We start from the raw sequence: 20,618 nt of genomic DNA on the forward strand, positions 1-20,618 counted from the left end.
TGGTAGCGTATATATTTAGCACCACTGAGGTCAAAGGTTCGAGTCCTCGCCACTGCTGGTTAGATTTGGGGGTTTTGTGACTCCAAATCGATCGTTTCTCTATCAGATTTTGCCAATTTTATCTGATCATTGCAGAAACGGTTCCTGAAAATTGCTATTAGATCTAATCCTGTTGTCACAAAATCTGCCTATGTATAATTTGTAATAATTATACACAGTAATCTGAAATCTATAGATATCTCTATAGACATCTCTATAATTTCGTATTTATTATAAGTATAAAAATTGTATACAAAAAAAAAATCTAAAAATAATCCATAGATGTCTTTATGATTATTATTTCTGATTATTTGTTATATGCTATATATTCTGATTGTATATGTATGTATTAGGGGTACCGGAAAGAAATCCATTTTTACTCTATCTTTGTTTTTAATAACCACAAAAAATTATCGAATTATAGAACTATCACAGAAACTTATAAATACCACAGAACTATCACAGAGAATATAGGAACATTTTAAAGGATCGGAAAAACAAACAATGGTTTTTGTCCTTCACGCACGAAAAAGAAGAGTAATGGAACACGTGGTTTTTTTTTCCATTTTTCAGGGAAAAACGCTATCCTTTTTATACCTCAAACCATAATATGGTTTTTTTTATGGTTTTTTATTTACCAAACATCGCTCCTTCTTACTATTACCTATTTAGTTCCATGGAAGCCACATTAAGAAGAAAAAAATTCAACAGCGTGAGTGATGTGGTAAACCAACTATTAACATTTATTAATTCAAAACTGGCAAGATTTTTCAAGAAAAGGATTGAAATATCGACAAAAAGATGGTAAAGAGTCATGAAAATCAGAGGAGATTATATTTCGGAGTAAAATGTGCAAAAAGAAATAAAAAACTGAATATTTAAGTTGATCTGCATAAAAATGGATTTCTTTCCGGTACCCCTAATATTACTGTATTTCTGATTGTTTATGTATTCTGTATTTCGACGGGTGTACACCCGTCGCATTGGAGCAAATCTGTAATGGCGAGTGTATATTGATTTGTAACAATAAAATATCCAGTTTCTAAATAGCAACCACAGGTATGGGAACTGGATATGGAAATAACGGTAGTAGAGATCGTGTGTGTGGACGGCGCCAATGTACGGTGTCAGGTCACTTAGCATCTGCCGCTCTTCCAAATTAACGAGCTTCGAGATGAGAAATATTGGAAGTAGATAACTATTGTCCCTAAAGCTGCATATTTTTACACTAGCTGGTTTTCTGTGGAGCTAATCCACCACGTAAAAAAAGGGGAAGTAGATATAAATAAAGAAGAGAAGACACCAATTTTGGTACCTGGATGCTAGAGATGGCGTTACGGCCGTGTAAATAATTGAGGAAAGGTGCGCGTGTGCAAACGTCAAAATGTTCACAATGGAGGAGCGGGTGAGGTGGGAGAGTGGCGGCCGTGCCGGCTGCGGACTCTGAGCCCCCGGCACACCCCTCACCACCCCCTCGCCCCAGGAGCCCCCCCGAGGGTGCTGCGCCCCCGACGGCCCCCCCTCCAAGACCGTCAGTATACACTTGTTTACCTACCCTTCGCCAACATCATCTCAATATCAAATGCTCGCAGGCTCACAACTTAACCCACATACATACATCGCTTACATCCCTTGAATTGCACGCGGTTGATTATGATTGTGAAAAATCGCCCCATCACCGTGTAAATCATTTGTTCGAATGCCAGGGGATGTATGTTTCGAATTTCGTAACACAGTAGAACCTCGATTATCCGGACTAATTGGGGATGAAGGTATATGGTTCGGATAATCGAAAAAATCACAATTTAACAGGGAAAGACGTGTACATTCTGTATGAATGATTTTTATTTGTCTACATTCACATGCATATATAATAACATGAAGATCAATATTAAATTATTTTTTATTTTAAGCAATTCAATTATGGATTTTTGTTTACAATTAGCTGTTCTTTTTAAAACGAATATTTTTATTCATGCAATAATGGACCAGATATTGATTTTCCAGCGATCGTTTTTGATTGAACCATATAAAAATACACTTGATTTCTTCATAACCTTACGCTCTGATCTTCTGACATTAACGAATCAGTAAACTGGATATATTTTGATTTTGATTTTTAAATGCTTTTTATTATTACGAAATTATGCATCTTATATTTATTTTAATAGCTACTGGTCTACTGATCATTTTCTATTTTACAATTCTAATTTAATTTTGTTAGTAATCATAGTATTATATTATTCTAATGTTAATGTACAGCATAATAGGAACAAGAGCTCAAAAACCTATTTTTTTTTTATTTATTTATTAAAAAAAAAATCCGAAGATACCGATTTTTAAAGCATTGATTATATCTAATTTGTCTTTTAATGATAATACAACACGTTTTCTTTTCCAAATTGGTAATATTAAAAATAAATATTTTAATCGCGATCAAATTTTCAAGAAACAAACTTGCTTTGAGTATTGAATTTTGAAGACTGACTCGTTTCTCCGTCTTATTTTCGAATTTTTATGTTATGAATTTCAAAGCAGCACAATCGTAAAATTTGTGTTTGTTTTTAACAATCCGGATAGTCGAGGTTCTACTGTACTTCTACTGTTCTACTGTATTTCATTAGAAATTATTTGATTCGTTCTGTTTATTTACAAATTATTGCTTAATTTTTTACTTCAAAATCAATCGTGAATTCGCTCTATAAGGGCGAAATCACACAGGGAAGAACGGCACGTCGTGTGCTTGGCTCCCCGCTGTGGGGGTTCTCCTACGTTTCTTCAAATATGGGATACACCGTTATCGATCACTGTCAAGCAAGGATCAAATTTTACCGAAAACACTCCAGGAGGTGATTTTGGGACGGTGTGTGCTAGGCGTGCCTTGAATATGTGAAAGGGATGCCACATTTTTTTCGCAAGTATCTAAAAAAACCATGTGCCGCGTTCCTTCCTTTGTGATTTCGCCCTGACTGTGTAAATCGAGGCTGTCATTTATACTAAATATGAAGGTATATATGTATGTATGTATCTACATATGTACATATGTATATACATATAGTAATATTTATTAATTTTATTATTTCATTGGAAATTATTTGTTTGGTTCTGTAAACAAATTATTGCTTAATTTTTTACTCAAAATTCAATAATTCACATCTTGATCGCAAAATCTCCACATAATCGTGTAAATTGAAACCGATTTTTTTTTAAATGAAGGATGGGAAGATATCTAATATTAACCCTTTGGCTGCTACGAGGTTTTTCAATGTCCAAGCGAAAAATGCTAACATTTGTAATTATTTTGAAAAAAAATAAATATAATATTTTTTTTTACATACTTACTTCGCCGAACGCTCGTAATTTTTGTAATACTTTATATACATTTTTAAGAAGCAGTGCTCTCTCTTTCTGTCTTGCTTTTACATGCGTGCGTGCGAAAGAGATACCTACATATATACACTAAATAAGTTTTGACGATTGTTTTCCGACGCTCTATTTTTTTCAACAATCTATTTTTAGACATCGATGAATCCTTACAACATGCGATATATTCGAAACAGGTAGCGGTCTTTCTCTCTTTCTTTCTTGGTTTTAACTGTGTACGTGTGAGCGAGACACACAAGGATGCGAAGTTTCTAATAATCAAATAATTTTTCAACATGTATCATAAACATTTTGTATGCATTTCAGTTGCATTTGATTGATTGCACGAATTCGTGACGTCTCGTGACCTATATAATTGAAAGCGGATTTCTAATGTTTTTTGCCATTTATTTTAACTCTGCAAAATGATATCGGACAGTGAAAGTGATGAAAGCGAAATAATAGCTCCTCGCCGAGGAACTCGACAAATCAGCAGCTCTACTGATTCTGAAAATTAATTTATCGACAATAATCAATTCCCAAGTAATAACTCCTTATATGACATTGACAACGAACCCGAAATTTACTTTGATGATGAACCCGAAATTGAAGAGCTTTTATTTAAAAAATTGATAAATATTTATAAAGCATGATTGAAAAATAAATATAAATACGTATATAAAAAAAATGTTTCTTGCCACTGATGCGCTGGCGACTCAAATAAAGTATTGAAATACGACAATTAATGACAACAACAACGATCGTCGTAGCAATCTTCGCCTATTTCAAAACAACGATTTATCGTTGTTGTAGCAGTCAAAGGGTTAAGAAACTGCGAGAATTTTCACGATATAAATTAATAACATGTGAACTAAAAAAAATAAAAATAAAACCGTGTAAATCGAGGAATGTACATTTTGCATTTTCGAACTGATTTATTATTACTAAATATTAAAAATGAATGTGTGTGAATTGCTTCTGACTTGAACAGTTTGTGGAATTGCCGTGTAACTCGAAATCGTAATTATCGAGAACAGGTTTTTAAAAAAATATCTTTTTCTATCGATTTGGGAACTACAAACCATCGTTTTTTGTTATTTCATCTCGAATTGATCATCGGTTGACCTTTATTCGTCATACAGCTATGCGATGAATTCAAACAAATTATCCATTTGTAAAACCGTGTAAATCGAGGAATGTATCCATCTATTTATTTTTAAATTAATGTTATAAATAATGCATTACTTATTAAAAAATCATACACTGTTATTAGATAATTTTATTACTCTCGATTGGTTAAATTAAAACCGTGCAAATCGAGATTCATATAAATCTACATATTTTGATTGGAAATTTTGCTTTCTATTTATTATTAAATTATAGTTTGATTACCTAACTTTTGAACAATTCCTTATTTATATAAATAATATATTATTGCCGAATACTGCGCAACATCAAGACAGATGCATCGAAATAATCTGAAGAAATCGATATAGAAATGTACTCCTAAAACGAAGTCCTTCAGTCGTGTAAAAAAATCTTATTAATCTTATAGGACTAGAACAAAAAATAACCACAGTCCACATTGTCTGAAAGCTGTTAAAGCAGTGTTTAAGAGTAGAACTGTTTTTTATACTTACTTAATTTTGACTAGCCAGCAGCATAGCTCGGTGGTTGCGTTTATGCTAAGCACCAAGAGGTCACCGGGTTCGATCCCGTGACTTGACCTCAATTGTAAAGAATTTTAATACTGAGTATAATCTTTAATGGTGCTGGTTAGACTTGAACATTTGTGACTACCAAGTCAACCGTTTCAACAATGAAATCTGATAAAATGGCAAACTCTGGTAGGAAACGATCGACTTGGAGTCACAAATATCCAAGTCTGACCAGCAGCATTACAGATAATATACTCGGAATAAATTATTTTCAATCAAGGTCAACACACGGGATCGAACCCGGCGACCTCTCGGCACTAGGCAAAAGCCCAACCACCGAGTCATGCTGCTGGTATAAAATATCAAATTATCGCTTCGAAAAGATGAGGTTGGTTTACAGAAATGTGAACATTTTTCCCAATTTTGAAAATGTTATTGCTGAATTTCGTTTCGAAATCATTGGAATCGTAAACTCAAATTTAAAAAAAAAGATTGCATATTTTGTCATTAGTGGAAACGAAATAACACTTGCCGCACTGTGATGGATAGCGAGTAACCAGGACTTAAATTTTATTCCATTCATCTCCAAATATACTAAATGCATGGTCTTTATATTGTATGTATTCCTCATCAAAACCTCTATGATTCGAATTATGCCATTACTACATAAAAACATTGATCAATATTAGTCTCTTTCTAAATTATATATTAGGTTACAATAACACTGTTCGACACGAAAAATGGTTCAGAGACGATATATGACTTTTCTTATAGATCTGTGACCAGTAAACACGAATTTTTTGATTTTTGATTTTTGATTCTTGATTTTTCTATATCTTGGTGTTGTTTTATCTTTCATTTGTAGTACTTTTCAGCTTTCAAATCCCTCTAAGTAAAATCCCTCGTCCAGTTCAAATCAAAAATCAAAAGTACGTATTTTCACTTAGGATTTTTTCCCACTGTTAATACTATTTTATATTGAGTATTTTCTATCGAAACTTGTTTATTTGGATAGTGCTCTGGCCACACTATTTTTTGTTTTCGTTTAAAAGGGTTAATTGGAAGTGTGCTGAATTTTAAATCGGTAAAATTTCGAGCCAAAAGCTCGTACTGGTATTTACTCGTGTCTACACGAATCTGAATTGAATTAATAGAAGATTTTGCATTATTTTAACTTAAAATGCACATTTTTAACTGGACACTTGGAGTCCAGCACAGTGGATTTTTTCAGCACACTACGGCAATTGTTAACCAATCAAGACGCAAAGATCCACCTGTAGGTAAGTTTCTCGTATTGTCTCTGGTAACGAAATGTGTCATAGTTGGAGACGCTACGACAAACCCTACGAGAGACAAATACAATATGTATTTATTTGGAAAATTTACAGTTTATTAAGTTACATAGATTGATAGTAAAAAAAACATAATTATGTTAAGTAAACCATTAATAATTTTCACATATGGGTAAAAAAAAGAAAAGCTCAAACATTTAAAATAAGAAACAAAAATGATAATAGAGTAAGATAGTTACAGAAAACAAAAAGAAAAAAATAGAAATAACAGTATAATAAAAATATCAAAATAATAAGAATAATAATATGATAAAAATTATGAAATAATAAAAATAATATAATATATAACAAAAAACAAAAAGACAAAATAAATAAATCAAAATAAAAATTCATAATCACAATCGTAAATTTTCAATAAAATTAATCATCGAAAAACAAATTTGCAATAATCACTCTAGCTTGTATAGCATTAATATTAAATAAGTCAAACATAGAAATTGTTAAAATTAGTGTGTTGAATATTTTTTGATCACACTGACAAAAACAAACAAAAATAAATCGCCAGAGAAATATTTCCGTGGTGGACAACTTAGGAGTAGTTCCGTTCAGCTGGAAAAGTTCTGAAAGGAGGATTTTCTAAATGCACCATTCAATGTTGCGTCCTCCCAATATTGCCGTTTTCTTGAACATGTGTCGCATGAAATGAAAAGTTATATGTGAAAAACATAAATTTTGTTTGCAGGGGTTTGTCGGTGTCGGTTCGCGGGCGCCGGACGGGCGGGCCACTGGGTCGCCATGGAGACGACCCAGTGGCGGAGGAGGGCGGCGCCCCCCTGAGCTTGGGGGCTTCAGCTGCCCCGCGGCCCCATGCAGACATGGCCACACCGCACCACTCTCCCCACACGGGGGATCCGCCCCCGCAACGAGAGCCCCCGACGACGACTGCTCCTCTACCCCAACCCCAGCCCCAGCCCCAGCTCCAACCCCAACCCCAACCCCAACTCCAATCCCAACCCCGACTCTCCTGCACCTACCAAGGCGAGCACCGCTTCACCATCACCTGGACTGGCCCTCGTCTTCGCGGAGACTTCGTCGCACTCTGTCCAGAAGGTTAGTCCTCAATTATTCCATATTTTCCGAACGCGTTGATTTTGTCCAACTGTAAATTGCGAATAAGGTTGAAAACACACAGAGTGGGACGTGGTACGTGTTTTTTTCTTAGATACTTTCAGTGGTAGCGTGTATGTTTAGCACCAAGTGTATGATTAGCCAGCAGCTTAGCTCGGTAGCCAGCAGCATAGCTCGGTCGTTAAGAGGGCTGGACAGCAGCGCCTTGTCCATACAAACGTACTATACTTCTCCCTTCCTCAATTATGGCACTAGAAAAATTATTTTTTAATATGCTATGGATATCCACCATTGGGGTGCATCTATCGTTTTATTTTTTTGATCAATTATTTTTTATAGGAGCTAGGAGCCGCCAAACATCTATATAATCGCCTCTTTTTTACACCCACGAAACGAGTCCAGCGTGCTTGTTTAAGAGGGCTGGACAGCAGCGCCTTGTCCATACAAACGTACTATACTTCTCCCTACCTCAATTATGGCACTAGAGAAATTATTTTTTAATATGCTATGGATATCCACCATTGGGGTGCATCTATCGTTTTATTTTTTTAATCAATTATTTTTTATAGGAGTTAGGAGCCGCCAAACATCTATAAAATCGCCTCTTTTTTACACCCACGAAACGAGTCCAGCGTGCTTGTTTAAGAGGGCTGGACAGTAGCGCCTTGTCCATACAAACGTACTATACTTCTCCCTTCCTCAATTATGGCACTAGAGAAATTATTTTTTAATATGCTATGGATATCCACCATTGGGGTGCATCTGTCGTTTTATTTTTTTAATCAATTATTTTTTATAGGAGTTAGGAGCCGCCAAACATCTATAAAATCGCCTCTTTTTTACACCCACGAAACGAGTCCAACGTGCTTGTTTAACGGTCGATTTAAAAAAAAATACGCCGATAGATGCACAGAAAGTATCTTTCTCTTACCGATGATGAGATTTTTTTAAAAATTGGTCCAGTTTTGGAGAAGTAAATAGGAGAATACGAAACCTCGATTTTATCAATTTAAAATACGTTTAAAATACAACTGTCGCATTCACTCAATATATATATATTGATATATATTGTCGCATTCACTCAATATATACATACACTCAATATATATATCGAAGATAGGAACGGTAACAAAATTAAGGTTTTGGGTGTACAACCCTCTTAAGCTTCTGCTTAGCGTCGAGAGGCGCCGGGTTCGATCCCATGAGCTGACCTCGATTGAAAAGAAACACACCGCTAGAAATCCTCGGTGGTAGTTATCTAGGGTAGTGATCTAGGGTTTGTTCGGATTAGCTACAATTTTTATACCGGCTTTCTATTGGATTTCAAAATAATTCTAGTTGGAAATGTTGGCGAAATTTTCAGCGTGGCGGGCTTTCAACAGAAAAGCCAGCAGCATAGCCGTTAAACGAAGATATTTGTGACTCCAGGTCGATCGTTTCCTATCAGAGTTTGCCAATTTTCTCTGATTTCATTGTTGAAACGGTTCCCGGTAAAATTGGCTAAATATCCTTCCTATCTACTATGACACTACTATTTGAGATTGAGTAATGTACAATAAAATTTATTTACAATCCATAGATGTCTCGTTAATTTGCAAGTTTTTCAGTGTCTCGTAATTCAGCGACTTGTATAATAAAAAAAAAGCTGCAATGTTTGCAATTAAGTAAGGCCTTCCTGGTATATGTATATGTAAAAAATAAATAAATAAAATTATTATTGAGTTCGAGCCCGCTATACTGCTGGTCAGACTTTTGGTGTTTGTGAGTCCAAGTCGATCGTTTCCTATCAGAGTTTGCCGATTTATCTGATTGATCTGAAAACAATCCTACAAAAACAATAGATATCTCTATGGATTAATTAATTAATTAATTGTTAATTTCATGTTCTTCAGCCTCTCGAAATGCAGCGATTTATGTAATAAAAAATGCTGCAATGTTTTTAATTAATTGTCTAAGGCAGGGGTACCCAAACTACGGCCTGCGGGCGAAAAACTGGCCTGCGAGAGCGGGTTAGATTTTCTTTCCGTCTTCAAACAATTTTCATTCTAAATGATTTCATGTGAGTGTACATATCAGGAAGAAGCTGGTTTTCTCCTTGCAGTATTAAATTCAGTTTAGTCATTATTTGAGTTACTGCGAAAAATCGATCGATAACGAATATGGGCTACACCGTTATCGATCACTGTCAAACAAGGATAAATACTACGGACTACCATACAATTTCAACGACATAGATCGAAAGTGTCATTTTGAAAGGACGTGTGCCATGCATGCGTGCCATGAACGTCACATTTTTTCTATATGTTTAAAACTACCACAAAAAAAAACCACGTGCCACATTCACCGCTGTGTGATTTCGCCCTTACTGTTTTTTTTCGCGTACCACCAAGTGGTACGCTTACCACAGGCTTGGGAAACACTGGTCTAGGGTATACTCTATTGCACAATATCAAAATCTGAATCGTGAATAAGAAAATGCATTAAAAATTGATCTTTAAAAAAAAACTTTATATTCCTTTCTTCTTATTCCAAATGTACAAATACGTGTCGTAGCAATAACTTTTTCCTTGAGTTGTTTCTGTTGAATGAAATTTCATTATCGCTGTTGTCTTTTGGAATATCAGCCGTAGCATCCTATCCATCCCTTTTCTGTTTTGTAGTTTTTTCCCAGGATATGTATGTATATATGCATATATGAGCTGATTGGTCGAACGCATCATGTAGATAGATATATTATGATTTGCCTATCGTGAGAATAATGCAGTAACACGTCAAAATAAAGACCGATTGCAAACGGTCGGTGTTTCGTTTGCGGTCAACCGCAATTTTCCACAGATGTAAATCGATACTTTCTTTAAAACGCATGCAATAAATGGTTTCCGTGCGTTGTAAATATGCCCTTTTTATTATTTCTTTTAAATACATACATACATGCAACATATTGCTTTGCAAATTCACGATGCGACCCTAGATTGACCCTGGGATCTTGTATGTATATTACATCTGCATGTATGTATATTCTTATTTGTGCATTAATCAGCTGATTACAATGTATCTTTACATGAATTTCTATATATAAGGCCTGTTGATTTTGCAATAAATAAATATTACATATATGGCGTGCGGTGACTTTTCAATCAGAGGTAGCTGTCCAAAACACGATCAGTTTATTTTTTTAAATTTTTTATTATTCTTCCAAAAATTGTCATATTTATATTAATTAAAATTTCTTTGATATTTTTTCGTTTTTCAATGAATATTCAATATTGGTGTGGGTTTCGGGCTCTTAACAGTAATCTCTTTTTCATTATATGGTAGAGAAGCAAATGTCCTTTTTAGTACATTTTTAATTAAACAATTGCAATTATTATCGACAACGGCAATAAATCAAATAAAACTTGCATTGTTACTTTGGTTATCTATATTTAGGGCCATAATAAATAACAATTTAGAACGTAATAAATTACAATAAAATAATAAAGGTAAATAACTTAGGACGTAACGTACGAAATATCAATCAACGAATCAAGTGAAAGTCCATACACAAAAAGCGAATTAAGTCCATACATAGGCAAAAGGAAATGTTGCTGTAGAGTCGTCTCATTCATGCGCATACGCAAGAGTGACAGCTCACTTGTGCGCATGCGTAAAAGATTTGTAGAGAACTTCAGCATCCATGGCGATACGAGCTTGTTGTGAAAAAACAAGCACCGATCGCGCAATCGGCTACAGCCTTTCAACGGGGATGCTTGTTTATGTCAATTTTTGATCAGACAAAAGATCGTATGTACTATAATTAAAAATAAATGAAAGAGAAATAAAACTAAGAAATTCAGAAAACCAGCGATATAAAAATATTTTTGACGTAAATTTTAAAGAATGCGCAGCATCCACAGCATCCGTGGAGGGAACGCCACCGGTGTATATGTATATAAAATGGTTGATTCATTCCACTGACGATTTTTCGTACAGTCGTTACACTGACAATGCACATGCGCTGTGACTGGTATAGGGTTGCCAGGCGTCCCGATTAATCGGGATTGTCACCGTATTTAAGCCTCGTGTCCCAGTGTCCCGAACGAACCTTTCGGGACGGTCGAAAGTCCCAATTTTCAAATATTTGTATTAGGCTTACTTTTTGAGCAATTTTAATGAAACAAATTGATGGATTTAATAAATAAGTAGCAAAGTTTTATGCAACATTTACAGATTATATGAAACAATGGATAATACCATGAAAAAAATATTCTGTTTTTTCCTGGATGAGCTTGGAAAATATACCATAATGGCTAGATATTGAAAAAACAGTTGAATATTTTAATACGAAAAAAAATTAACAAATGACACGTATTTGCACAATATATTTTTTTTATTATAATATTTTTTATTAAAAATTATAAAATATATACCAAAGGCCTAACAGGTAAACTCCAATCCGCCTTCCTGGCCAATTACAATTTTTAGAATAATTTTAACAAAACATCATTGAGATATTTATGGATAAATTTTTGATAAACTTACATTGTCGTAGTTTTTTATATATTGTAAATCGTCAAATTTCGAAATTTATGGATAAATTTGCAGCATCAATCTATCGTTAGAAGTTTAAATACCATCCTCGAAATAAATTCTCACAGTTAGAACGGTACCATTTGGACGAGTTGGCTATTTTCAAAGCTGTCTATGGTATGGGACAGGGCATAAAATAAACTAGTGATTATTCTGTATGCTAAAATTTTACGTCGTTATGATTTTCCAATTGCTTGAATCCTCGACGTAATCGAAGATCCTATCTGTGAATCATCGGACAGCTTCAATCCATGTCACAGTGAGTTTATTAATATTAATATTTACCTATGTACATACATTAGTAAGCGTCACAAAAAATCAATTAGCGGCGACTGGTGATTGGTTCAGTTTCAAAGTGGTTTAAAGTCTCGTCCGTTCCCTATCTCCTTTATCCAATTATGGCGGCTGCCGCAGCCGAGCACTTGACCCTTTGCCAAGCTGTAATTCGCAACCTTTTTAAAGTCAACTGCTCTCTCATTAATCTGAATGCAAGCTAAATAAAAACTTTTGATATAAAGCAAGTATGTAAGTCCATATGGGCTGCATTTTACATTTACATTTTGTACATTTGCATGATATTTTTGTTTGCTAGTACAGCCCCTTCGAACACTCACGAGCCCCCACTGATAGTATATGTATATTCGCTAGTTAAATACTTCATGCCACACAGTTATTTTTCAAGATAATATCTATAATATGAGATCCGCCGAATATGAATATATCTCATGTCGGAGATGTTGCCTGATTTACCATCAAGATTGATTCCTATAAGGCTATTTGAAGCACAAAGTGTATGGTCATCGACCTCAAACTTTTCAGGGGTTGAAGGACAACGTTCGACTCGATAAAGATTATATTTTAAAAGCTTATATCCAATGTTCATTTGAATGAAATTATCTTCAAAAATTGACTTATGGCATATCAGTAGGATTTTACTGTGAATTCACCAAGTTGAAATTAAAAGTTGGATGAAATCTTAAAGGAAGCTGATAAAAAAGCTCATAATAAAAATGTCATCGACTCCAAATCTTTTGCATTCTTAAAAGTATTTTTTACGATTATTTTTCACCATCGAATTATCGGAAGCGATTTAAATTTCTATCAGTGACCAAACCGCACAAAATGGCAAGATTTCTAACCGATCGGAAGAGTGTAGGAATATTACCTGAACGATTAACGAAGTGAAACTAAGAATAGATTTGTAAAAATAGGTTTATTTTTATTAATAAATCATATATGAAGGATATGCTTCTTAATAGAATTTTTATATGATTACAACATCCCACATTTAAATCTATACAATGTTAGCTTTCATTATAATGAAGTCTTCTTTTTTAAAAAAAATTGACTGGGGCAACTTAAAGTCCAAAAAACTTACCTGTGGCGCATGACTTTTCTTTCTCGACTATTTAACATATCGAATAAGGTGCCAACTTCGAACTGGTCTGTCTGAACCATTCGAAAAGTTTGAAAATCACTGTTACGTGAATGAGATTTGAACCGTTTGACCCATCAGTTAACCTTGTTTCCTCGCGGGGCAGATTATTGAGTTTGGACCGACATGGCGGCCCATCGTTCATTGAAACAAATTATGATTGAGCTCGTTTCATACGTAAGCTTGTTTTCCGTTTCATTCACTAAAATAACACCTGCTCTGTAAATTTAATCCCATTAATCATCCTCACCTGTAGATAACCACGAAATTACACATGTTTACATACATATGGTAGAATTGTAAAATCTTCACAACTCAATTATTTTTTTCCGTTTGAAAATTACATCTAACATCACAGCAGCTGATTTTTAAGTCCTATTTAACACTGCTGATCTGCGAGTAGTATTATATACGTATGTACATATACAGTGTAATGTGGAAACGGTAATTGGATTATTACGTACATTGCGATCGCCCAAAATCGCGAATACGGAATATTTGGCACTCGATTTCTCGTTAGTATGATAGTTATCGTTAGTATGATGGACTTTTCGGCTCTGTTTAGAGATAGAGATTTTAGTGACTTTTGGTCGAGCGCTTTGTGAGCAATAATCACGGAACCTGTAGAAACATGATAGAGGATGTCCAGGCTTAATGGTATTCGTGCGTAGACAATCAAAACCCCAGATTAGGCTAACCCGTGAGTGCCAAGACAATGGACACGCTGGAGTTCTCACAGACCAGGTGTCTCACTGACCGTGCGTACCGAACCCGTATTTTTATTATTTTATTTCATCGACATATACCAGGTAGGCCTTACAGGTAAACCAAATGCGCCTTCCTAGACAATTTATTACAAGCATTTTTTTATCACATAAATCGCTGTATTTCGAGAGGCTGAAGAACATGAAATTAACAATTAATGAATTAATTAATTAATCCAGAGATATCTATGAATTTAGACTTGTACAAAATTTTTATATATTGTACATAAATCAGATTCAGGTATTTGTGGCATAGTGGGTAGGATTATTTTTGCCAATTTGATGTTGGAACCGTTTCAACAATGAAATCAGATAAATCGGCAAACTCTGATAGGAAACAATTGACTTGGAGTCACATATATCCTAGTCTGACCAGCAGTGTTAAGGATTAGCACGGGATTGAACCTGGTGGCCTCTCGGTGCTAAACATAACCGCAACCACCGAGCCATACTGCTGGCTATATGACAAGGTAATTGGATTATTAGTCACATAGCGATCACCCAAAAGACAATTTTTGCCATAAAAATCGCGAATACGGAATATTTGGCACTCGATTTATCATTAGTATGATGGACTTTTCGGATGCAAGATGTGCCGTTATAGAGATTTTAGTGATGACCAATAACACTGTTCGACAAATGAAGACTTTTAAAATGTTTCAGAGACGGGATATGACTTTTCTTATAGATCTATGCCCAGTTAACATGAATCTGGTAATAAAAAGTGTTGATTGGCTCGAGATTCGGAGATATGTGTTTTTTAAATCGCGCGATTTTTCTATACCTTGGTGTTGTTCGGTCGATTTCTCAAAATCTGTTAATTTTCTGTTCAAAATGAATATTGGAATCTACAGTCGGGTATTTTATTTTTCATTTGTAGTACTTTTCAGCTTTCAAATCTCTCTAAGTAGTCGTCCAGTTCAAATCAAAAGTCAAAATTACGTATTTTCACTTGGGATTTTTTCCCACTGTTAATACTATATTATATTGAGTATTTTCTATTGATACATGTTTATTAGGATAGTGTTCTGGCCAAACTATTTTTTGATTTCGTTTAAAAGGGTTAATTGGATGTGTGGTGAATTTTAAACCGGTAAAATTTTGAGGAAAAATTTCGTATTAGTAGAGCACAAATTTGTGTTGTGTGCGCTGCATCATTGTACGCTGTAATGTGCGTCATTGTATACAACGATATAGTGGTCACAAACTTTTTTCAATGTGTTTTTAAATAATTTTGTAATGAAATATGAAATATAAGAAAAGTCATATCTCGTCTCTGAAACATTTTTCCTGTGGAACAGTGTAATCAACGAACTATATGACAATGGACGAGATAACGGATCGCAGAGGCTGTGCTATGCAACTTGTCCTTTAAAAGGAGGTACACGCGCTAGAAAAAATATATTCTGGAGTGAGTGGCGGTTCCGTGTGGACCTCCTGAATCTTTAAATAAATGCTGCGACCTTTCTTTGGATCCTTACACAAGAATTGTTTATTTTGCTACGTTTCCTTTTCCAGTGCTTGTGGAAAAGAATGTGTCCTTAGCTTTTGTGGTACGGTGCTTCGGGTGATAACAATAATTAACCAACGTGGGTGTAAGATCAGATTAGCCCGTTGGTTAACTAACTTCCTGTGCTCGAGATACGGGCTCGTTATAACCACTTGGTGTGAACCACGAGCCAGTGTGCCATTCTCTACTCACCTACATACTTACAAACTTTTCAGAATGTAAACCTGACCTTAGGGCCCTTGTAAAAAATTCACTATCCAATAATCCAAGGTAGCACCTTGAACCAGTGCACTTCCCGTCGTGTTTCATCTGCAATGTCACTACGGTCTTGTCGAGTCGAGTCGCACCACTACGCACGCAAAACAGTGAATCGTTTTCAGTATTATTGTATAAATGATTAAAGTCACATATAATGTACTTTGTATGATATTCTACATCATAAAATATGAGTGTTTGGGAAGGCCATGTACAATAGTAGTGGTGACTTTTGAGTTAAAATAGTGGTTGAATTAAACATATTTTCACAATAATTTATTTCTAAAATTCGATGGCTTATTTTTGTCTAAAAATATTCCGCGACACTCCTCGCTGCTTTCCGCGAATGCGTTTTGAAACGTCATGAGTTAAGTGGGAGTTATTGAACTTTATTTATTTATTTTAAACAGACCATTGTGGCATAACAGGAATTCCTAAAGCGCCACAATGGTCAAAAAATATAACACAAAAAAGAAAAAAAACAAAATAACAATTAAACATAAACATAAATACATCTACATACATAAAAAATAGCATTTATAATAACAGATAAAGTAAAAATATCAAATAAAATATAGCATAAGGAATGCCTTGCACCTACAGCCAGTTTCAATAAATATGTAAGAAACAACTACAAATACAAAACATCCCTGTAAGGCCCAAATGGAAGAGAGTTAATCAAAATTTCACTCATAAATCACAATCAATCATGAAAACAATGATGAGCGCAGACTACCAGATAAATGGGTTAGAGTAATTTCCGACAATTTACGCTCACTAAGGTGGAAAATATCACATTCAGTCTCGGCAGCAACGATTTCATTAAGAAGTCGGATAGCTCTTGGAATAGGAGCCATTCGAAAAAGGACTGTGCGGGCAGGAGGTACAGCCAGCAAATGATGATGTCTACCACGCACATAGTGAATAGGGACATAAAGCCCCAACTGCTCCAGCAACAACGGGCATGACGTATTACCACGTAAGAGCAGGAGAACGAAACGAATTAATGAGAAGTTTCTCCGAAGTTCAAGGGAATTATACCCAAGCATGCCCAAAAGGAAAGGAGTGGGGTAGAGATATGGGTAATACCCATATTCTTTCCTATATAGGAAACGAAGAAATGCTTTTTGCACTTTCTCAATCATCAGTCATTTATAAAACAACCGATAGGCTTTGCCTCTGCAACTCACTATTCTATTCATAATATGCAGCACCTCACGTAAACGACATTTTCTATTCATGCTATCCAGCATCTAACGGTTCCGGCAAAGCAAAATTGGCTTACATATACATACATACATTACAGAGCGCCGATACGGTGCAATATTGCTTGCATCTCATGGTATACTAACTTAATTAATTTATATTTTTCCATGATACCATTAAAGGTTGCCTCTGAGTGACACCTATGGTATTAAACTTGTACATATGTACATAATTATTTTTTTATTGATTACAATTTTTTTAAATAGTTCAAATAGTGGGTAGAATAGATTTGATGATGAACCTTTTCAAATCAGTTAAATTTTTAAACTCTGTTGGGAAAAGATTGGCTTGGCGTCACAGATATCCGAGCCTCGGAAATACTCGGAATAAATTATTTTCAATCGAGGTCAACCCAAGACTCGAACTCAGGAACCTCTTAGAGGTTAGCATTAACGCAAACATCAAACCACACTGCTGGCATATCTAATTTACACCATAGACGAGTTTTGGAAAGAGTTAAGTTTTCTGGCGCGTTTTTTACAACATTCAACAGCCCGAGCATCACCGACTATATTTTGGGCATGCTTGGGTATAATTCCCTTGAACTTCGGAGAAATTTTTCATTAATTCGTTTTGTTCTCCAGCTTCTACGTGGTAGTACGTCATGCCCTTCGTTGCTGCTGAACTTGAATGTGATATTTTCCACCTCAGTGACCATAAGTTATCGGAGATTTTTTAACCTATTTGTCTGGTAGCTTGCACTCATCATTATTTTCATAATTTAATGTGATGTATGAGTAAAATTTTGATCTTCTCTCTTCCATTTGGGCTTCACAGGGATGCTTTGTATTTGCAGCTGGTTCTTATGTGTATATTGGTGGTAGATGTAAATGCAAGACATATCCCAATATGTATTCTGTTTATTTCATATTTTTATTGTATCTAATATTATTAATGCTATTGTTTTACTGATTATAGTATATATTTATATTCGCACATATGTATTGTACATGAAAATATTATGTTTTTTTTTAACTAATATTTAAATATAAAGATTAATGTACGTATGTCTGCATATCCGCTATTGTTAATCAACAATTTTTAAATTTTCAGTTTGAACTTTCATTTGAGTGAACCTATCTTAATTGTTTTCATTTATTTTCAACCCTGTCTGGAGATCATTGGTTCTGTCTAGTTTATGTAAATCGTTTGACCGACTGGTGTTATTACCTGGTCACACCTGCCATGTGTTGGAAACCAGCTGCTGCAGCTGCCGACTGCAACTTTAGTCTAACCGTAGTACCAAGGATATGTATCTCGATATTTAAATACAGCTTTCAACGGTTAAGGTTATTACCGACACGTGCTGCCTGAAATAATATACGTATGCGTATATTCTATTCGTGTGGTGAGGTCTAATCATAGAGGTTCGTTTAATGAGATCACTGTAGTGATGCAACGTGTGGCTGGTTGCGAAATCGATCGCCATTTCGCGACTATGGTTTTTCGCCGCAAAACCAAGAGAAGGTCACGCGTTTCTGCAGGAGACTTCGATTTTTCAAATTGCCCTCTATTAGTATTAGATTTCAGTATATATGTATACTATATATATGAAAAGTTACAGTTGTGAAAATTAGTATGACTGAAACAACGCGCGCACGGAGACACACTGCGCGTACGGAGACACAAAATTAGACCGATTCACCTCGAGATTTGTATAAATTATGGTCATATGTACCGCTGCAGTGATGCATCGTTATTACGAGCTTGAAATGTATTATCTCCCATCATCGACTAATAACATTATCATCGACATATGTACTTTATGTCTCCGTATGCGCCAATTATGACGCAATACAGAATTGCTATGTGACATGGCATCACAAATCTCTCATTATTTTTATTGTCCTTGTATATGAATTATTCCCCAATAATCAAATATGTCATCGAGTAATGTAACATCATCAACTGATGACGGTTCCCGACTCATCGCCATCGGTTGATCAACTCATCGTCAACCGTTCAGTGTTTTGCTTTCTGTAAGCAACTTTACTTAATTAGTTTACGTCGCACCAGTGTGTACGCAGTCTTTGTTTTGAGTATTAAGGACCAACTTTAATCGATTTTTTTGTATTATTCCGGGTTGACTGCAGTGGCGTAACTAAGAATTTTGGGCCCGTAAGCAAAAAATCATCAAGGCATATTAAACATCTACATATTAAAGTAAATATAATTATTGTTAATATGTAGATACATAATATAATTTTCTTAATTGAACTCACCTATTTTAAAATTTCTGCTTTCGAACCTTACTGTTCGAAATGCAAAATCATGAATTAATTATTTGAGGTCCATTTTGGCTGCTTCTTTGTGCTCAATTGTAAGCAAAGATAGTTCATTGAATCTGGTTTGACCGATCGAATTTATTTTTTAATCTTTAATTATTTTTAATTTATTGAATGTTCTTTCTACACTAGCCACAGTTACCGGAAGAGTAAAAAATAACATAAATGTGGTATATACATATGTACTTCTGAAAAATCACTCTCCAAACAACTGTAATTGGTAATAAGAAATTCTAAAAATTGCCTTATGGTTATTGTTTCAGAAAGATCTTTCTTTATTAATAAAAGTACATGTGTAAATTGAGATTTGAATTGATCTGAGAAAATTTCTGGATATTTTTTTCTGAGATTCAAACAATGGTCTGGAATATCTTTTTCCGACATATTAATAATTTTCCTAGGTTCAAGAAAACCGAAATAGTTTTGCACTACCTGCATTCTCGCAAAACGTGTCTTAATTTGAACAGTTATTTTGTCGATTTATGGCCCCCTATCTCCGTGGGCCCGTAAGCATTGCTTACCCCTGCTACATTGTAGTTACATACACCACTGGGTTGACAGGTATGATCGAAACCTTCAAATTGTCCAAAGTTTTGATAAATAAATAAATATTATTGGTTAAAAATAAAAAAGAAAATTTATTTAATATTACGAATTAACTTAGATGCATACATATTACACTAGTGGTTTTACCCGGCTTCGCTCGGTATTTGTAATATGAACCGCTTAAACATGACTAATCTCATAGTAAACATTTTATTAAATTTATTTGAATACTCATTTGTTCTTTTATTAAATTAACTGTCACGAACAAACAAACATATATAGTAAGTCTCTTATAAAAAATTATATGTATACAAGAATCCGGCGCCTGCGCCCCCTAGGGCTTCGTCCCCGGCGCGAAGGCGGTTTCGCCCTCGGTGCCTTTGCCCCCGGGGACTTCGAATCCTTTGAATCGAAAAAAATCGAATTGTTTGTTCGATGACATCACGGATTTACGAACCAACGAACGAAGGTTACATACAAAGTCTCTTTCTAAATTATATATTACAAA

At 34.9% G+C, this 20,618-nt stretch overlaps 1 protein-coding gene across 1 annotated transcript in view; it reads left to right on the forward strand.

Moving 5' to 3' along the window:
* Positions 1 to 1,383: 1,383 nt before the first annotated feature.
* LOC143918777 (uncharacterized) overlaps positions 1,384 to 20,618 on the forward strand; it is a 151,017-nt gene continuing 131,782 nt past the window's right edge. Inside the window, exons 1-2 of the mRNA XM_077440834.1 lie at positions 1,384 to 1,570; positions 7,095 to 7,462. Of these exons, the coding sequence (XP_077296960.1) occupies positions 7,228 to 7,462 (235 nt within the window). The 5' untranslated portion in view covers positions 1,384 to 1,570; positions 7,095 to 7,227. The remainder of the gene's footprint in view (positions 1,571 to 7,094; positions 7,463 to 20,618) is intronic.

This window comes from Arctopsyche grandis, chromosome 11, assembly GCF_051622035.1.
Source record: "Arctopsyche grandis isolate Sample6627 chromosome 11, ASM5162203v2, whole genome shotgun sequence".
Classification (NCBI taxonomy): Eukaryota; Metazoa; Arthropoda; class Insecta; order Trichoptera; family Hydropsychidae; genus Arctopsyche; species Arctopsyche grandis.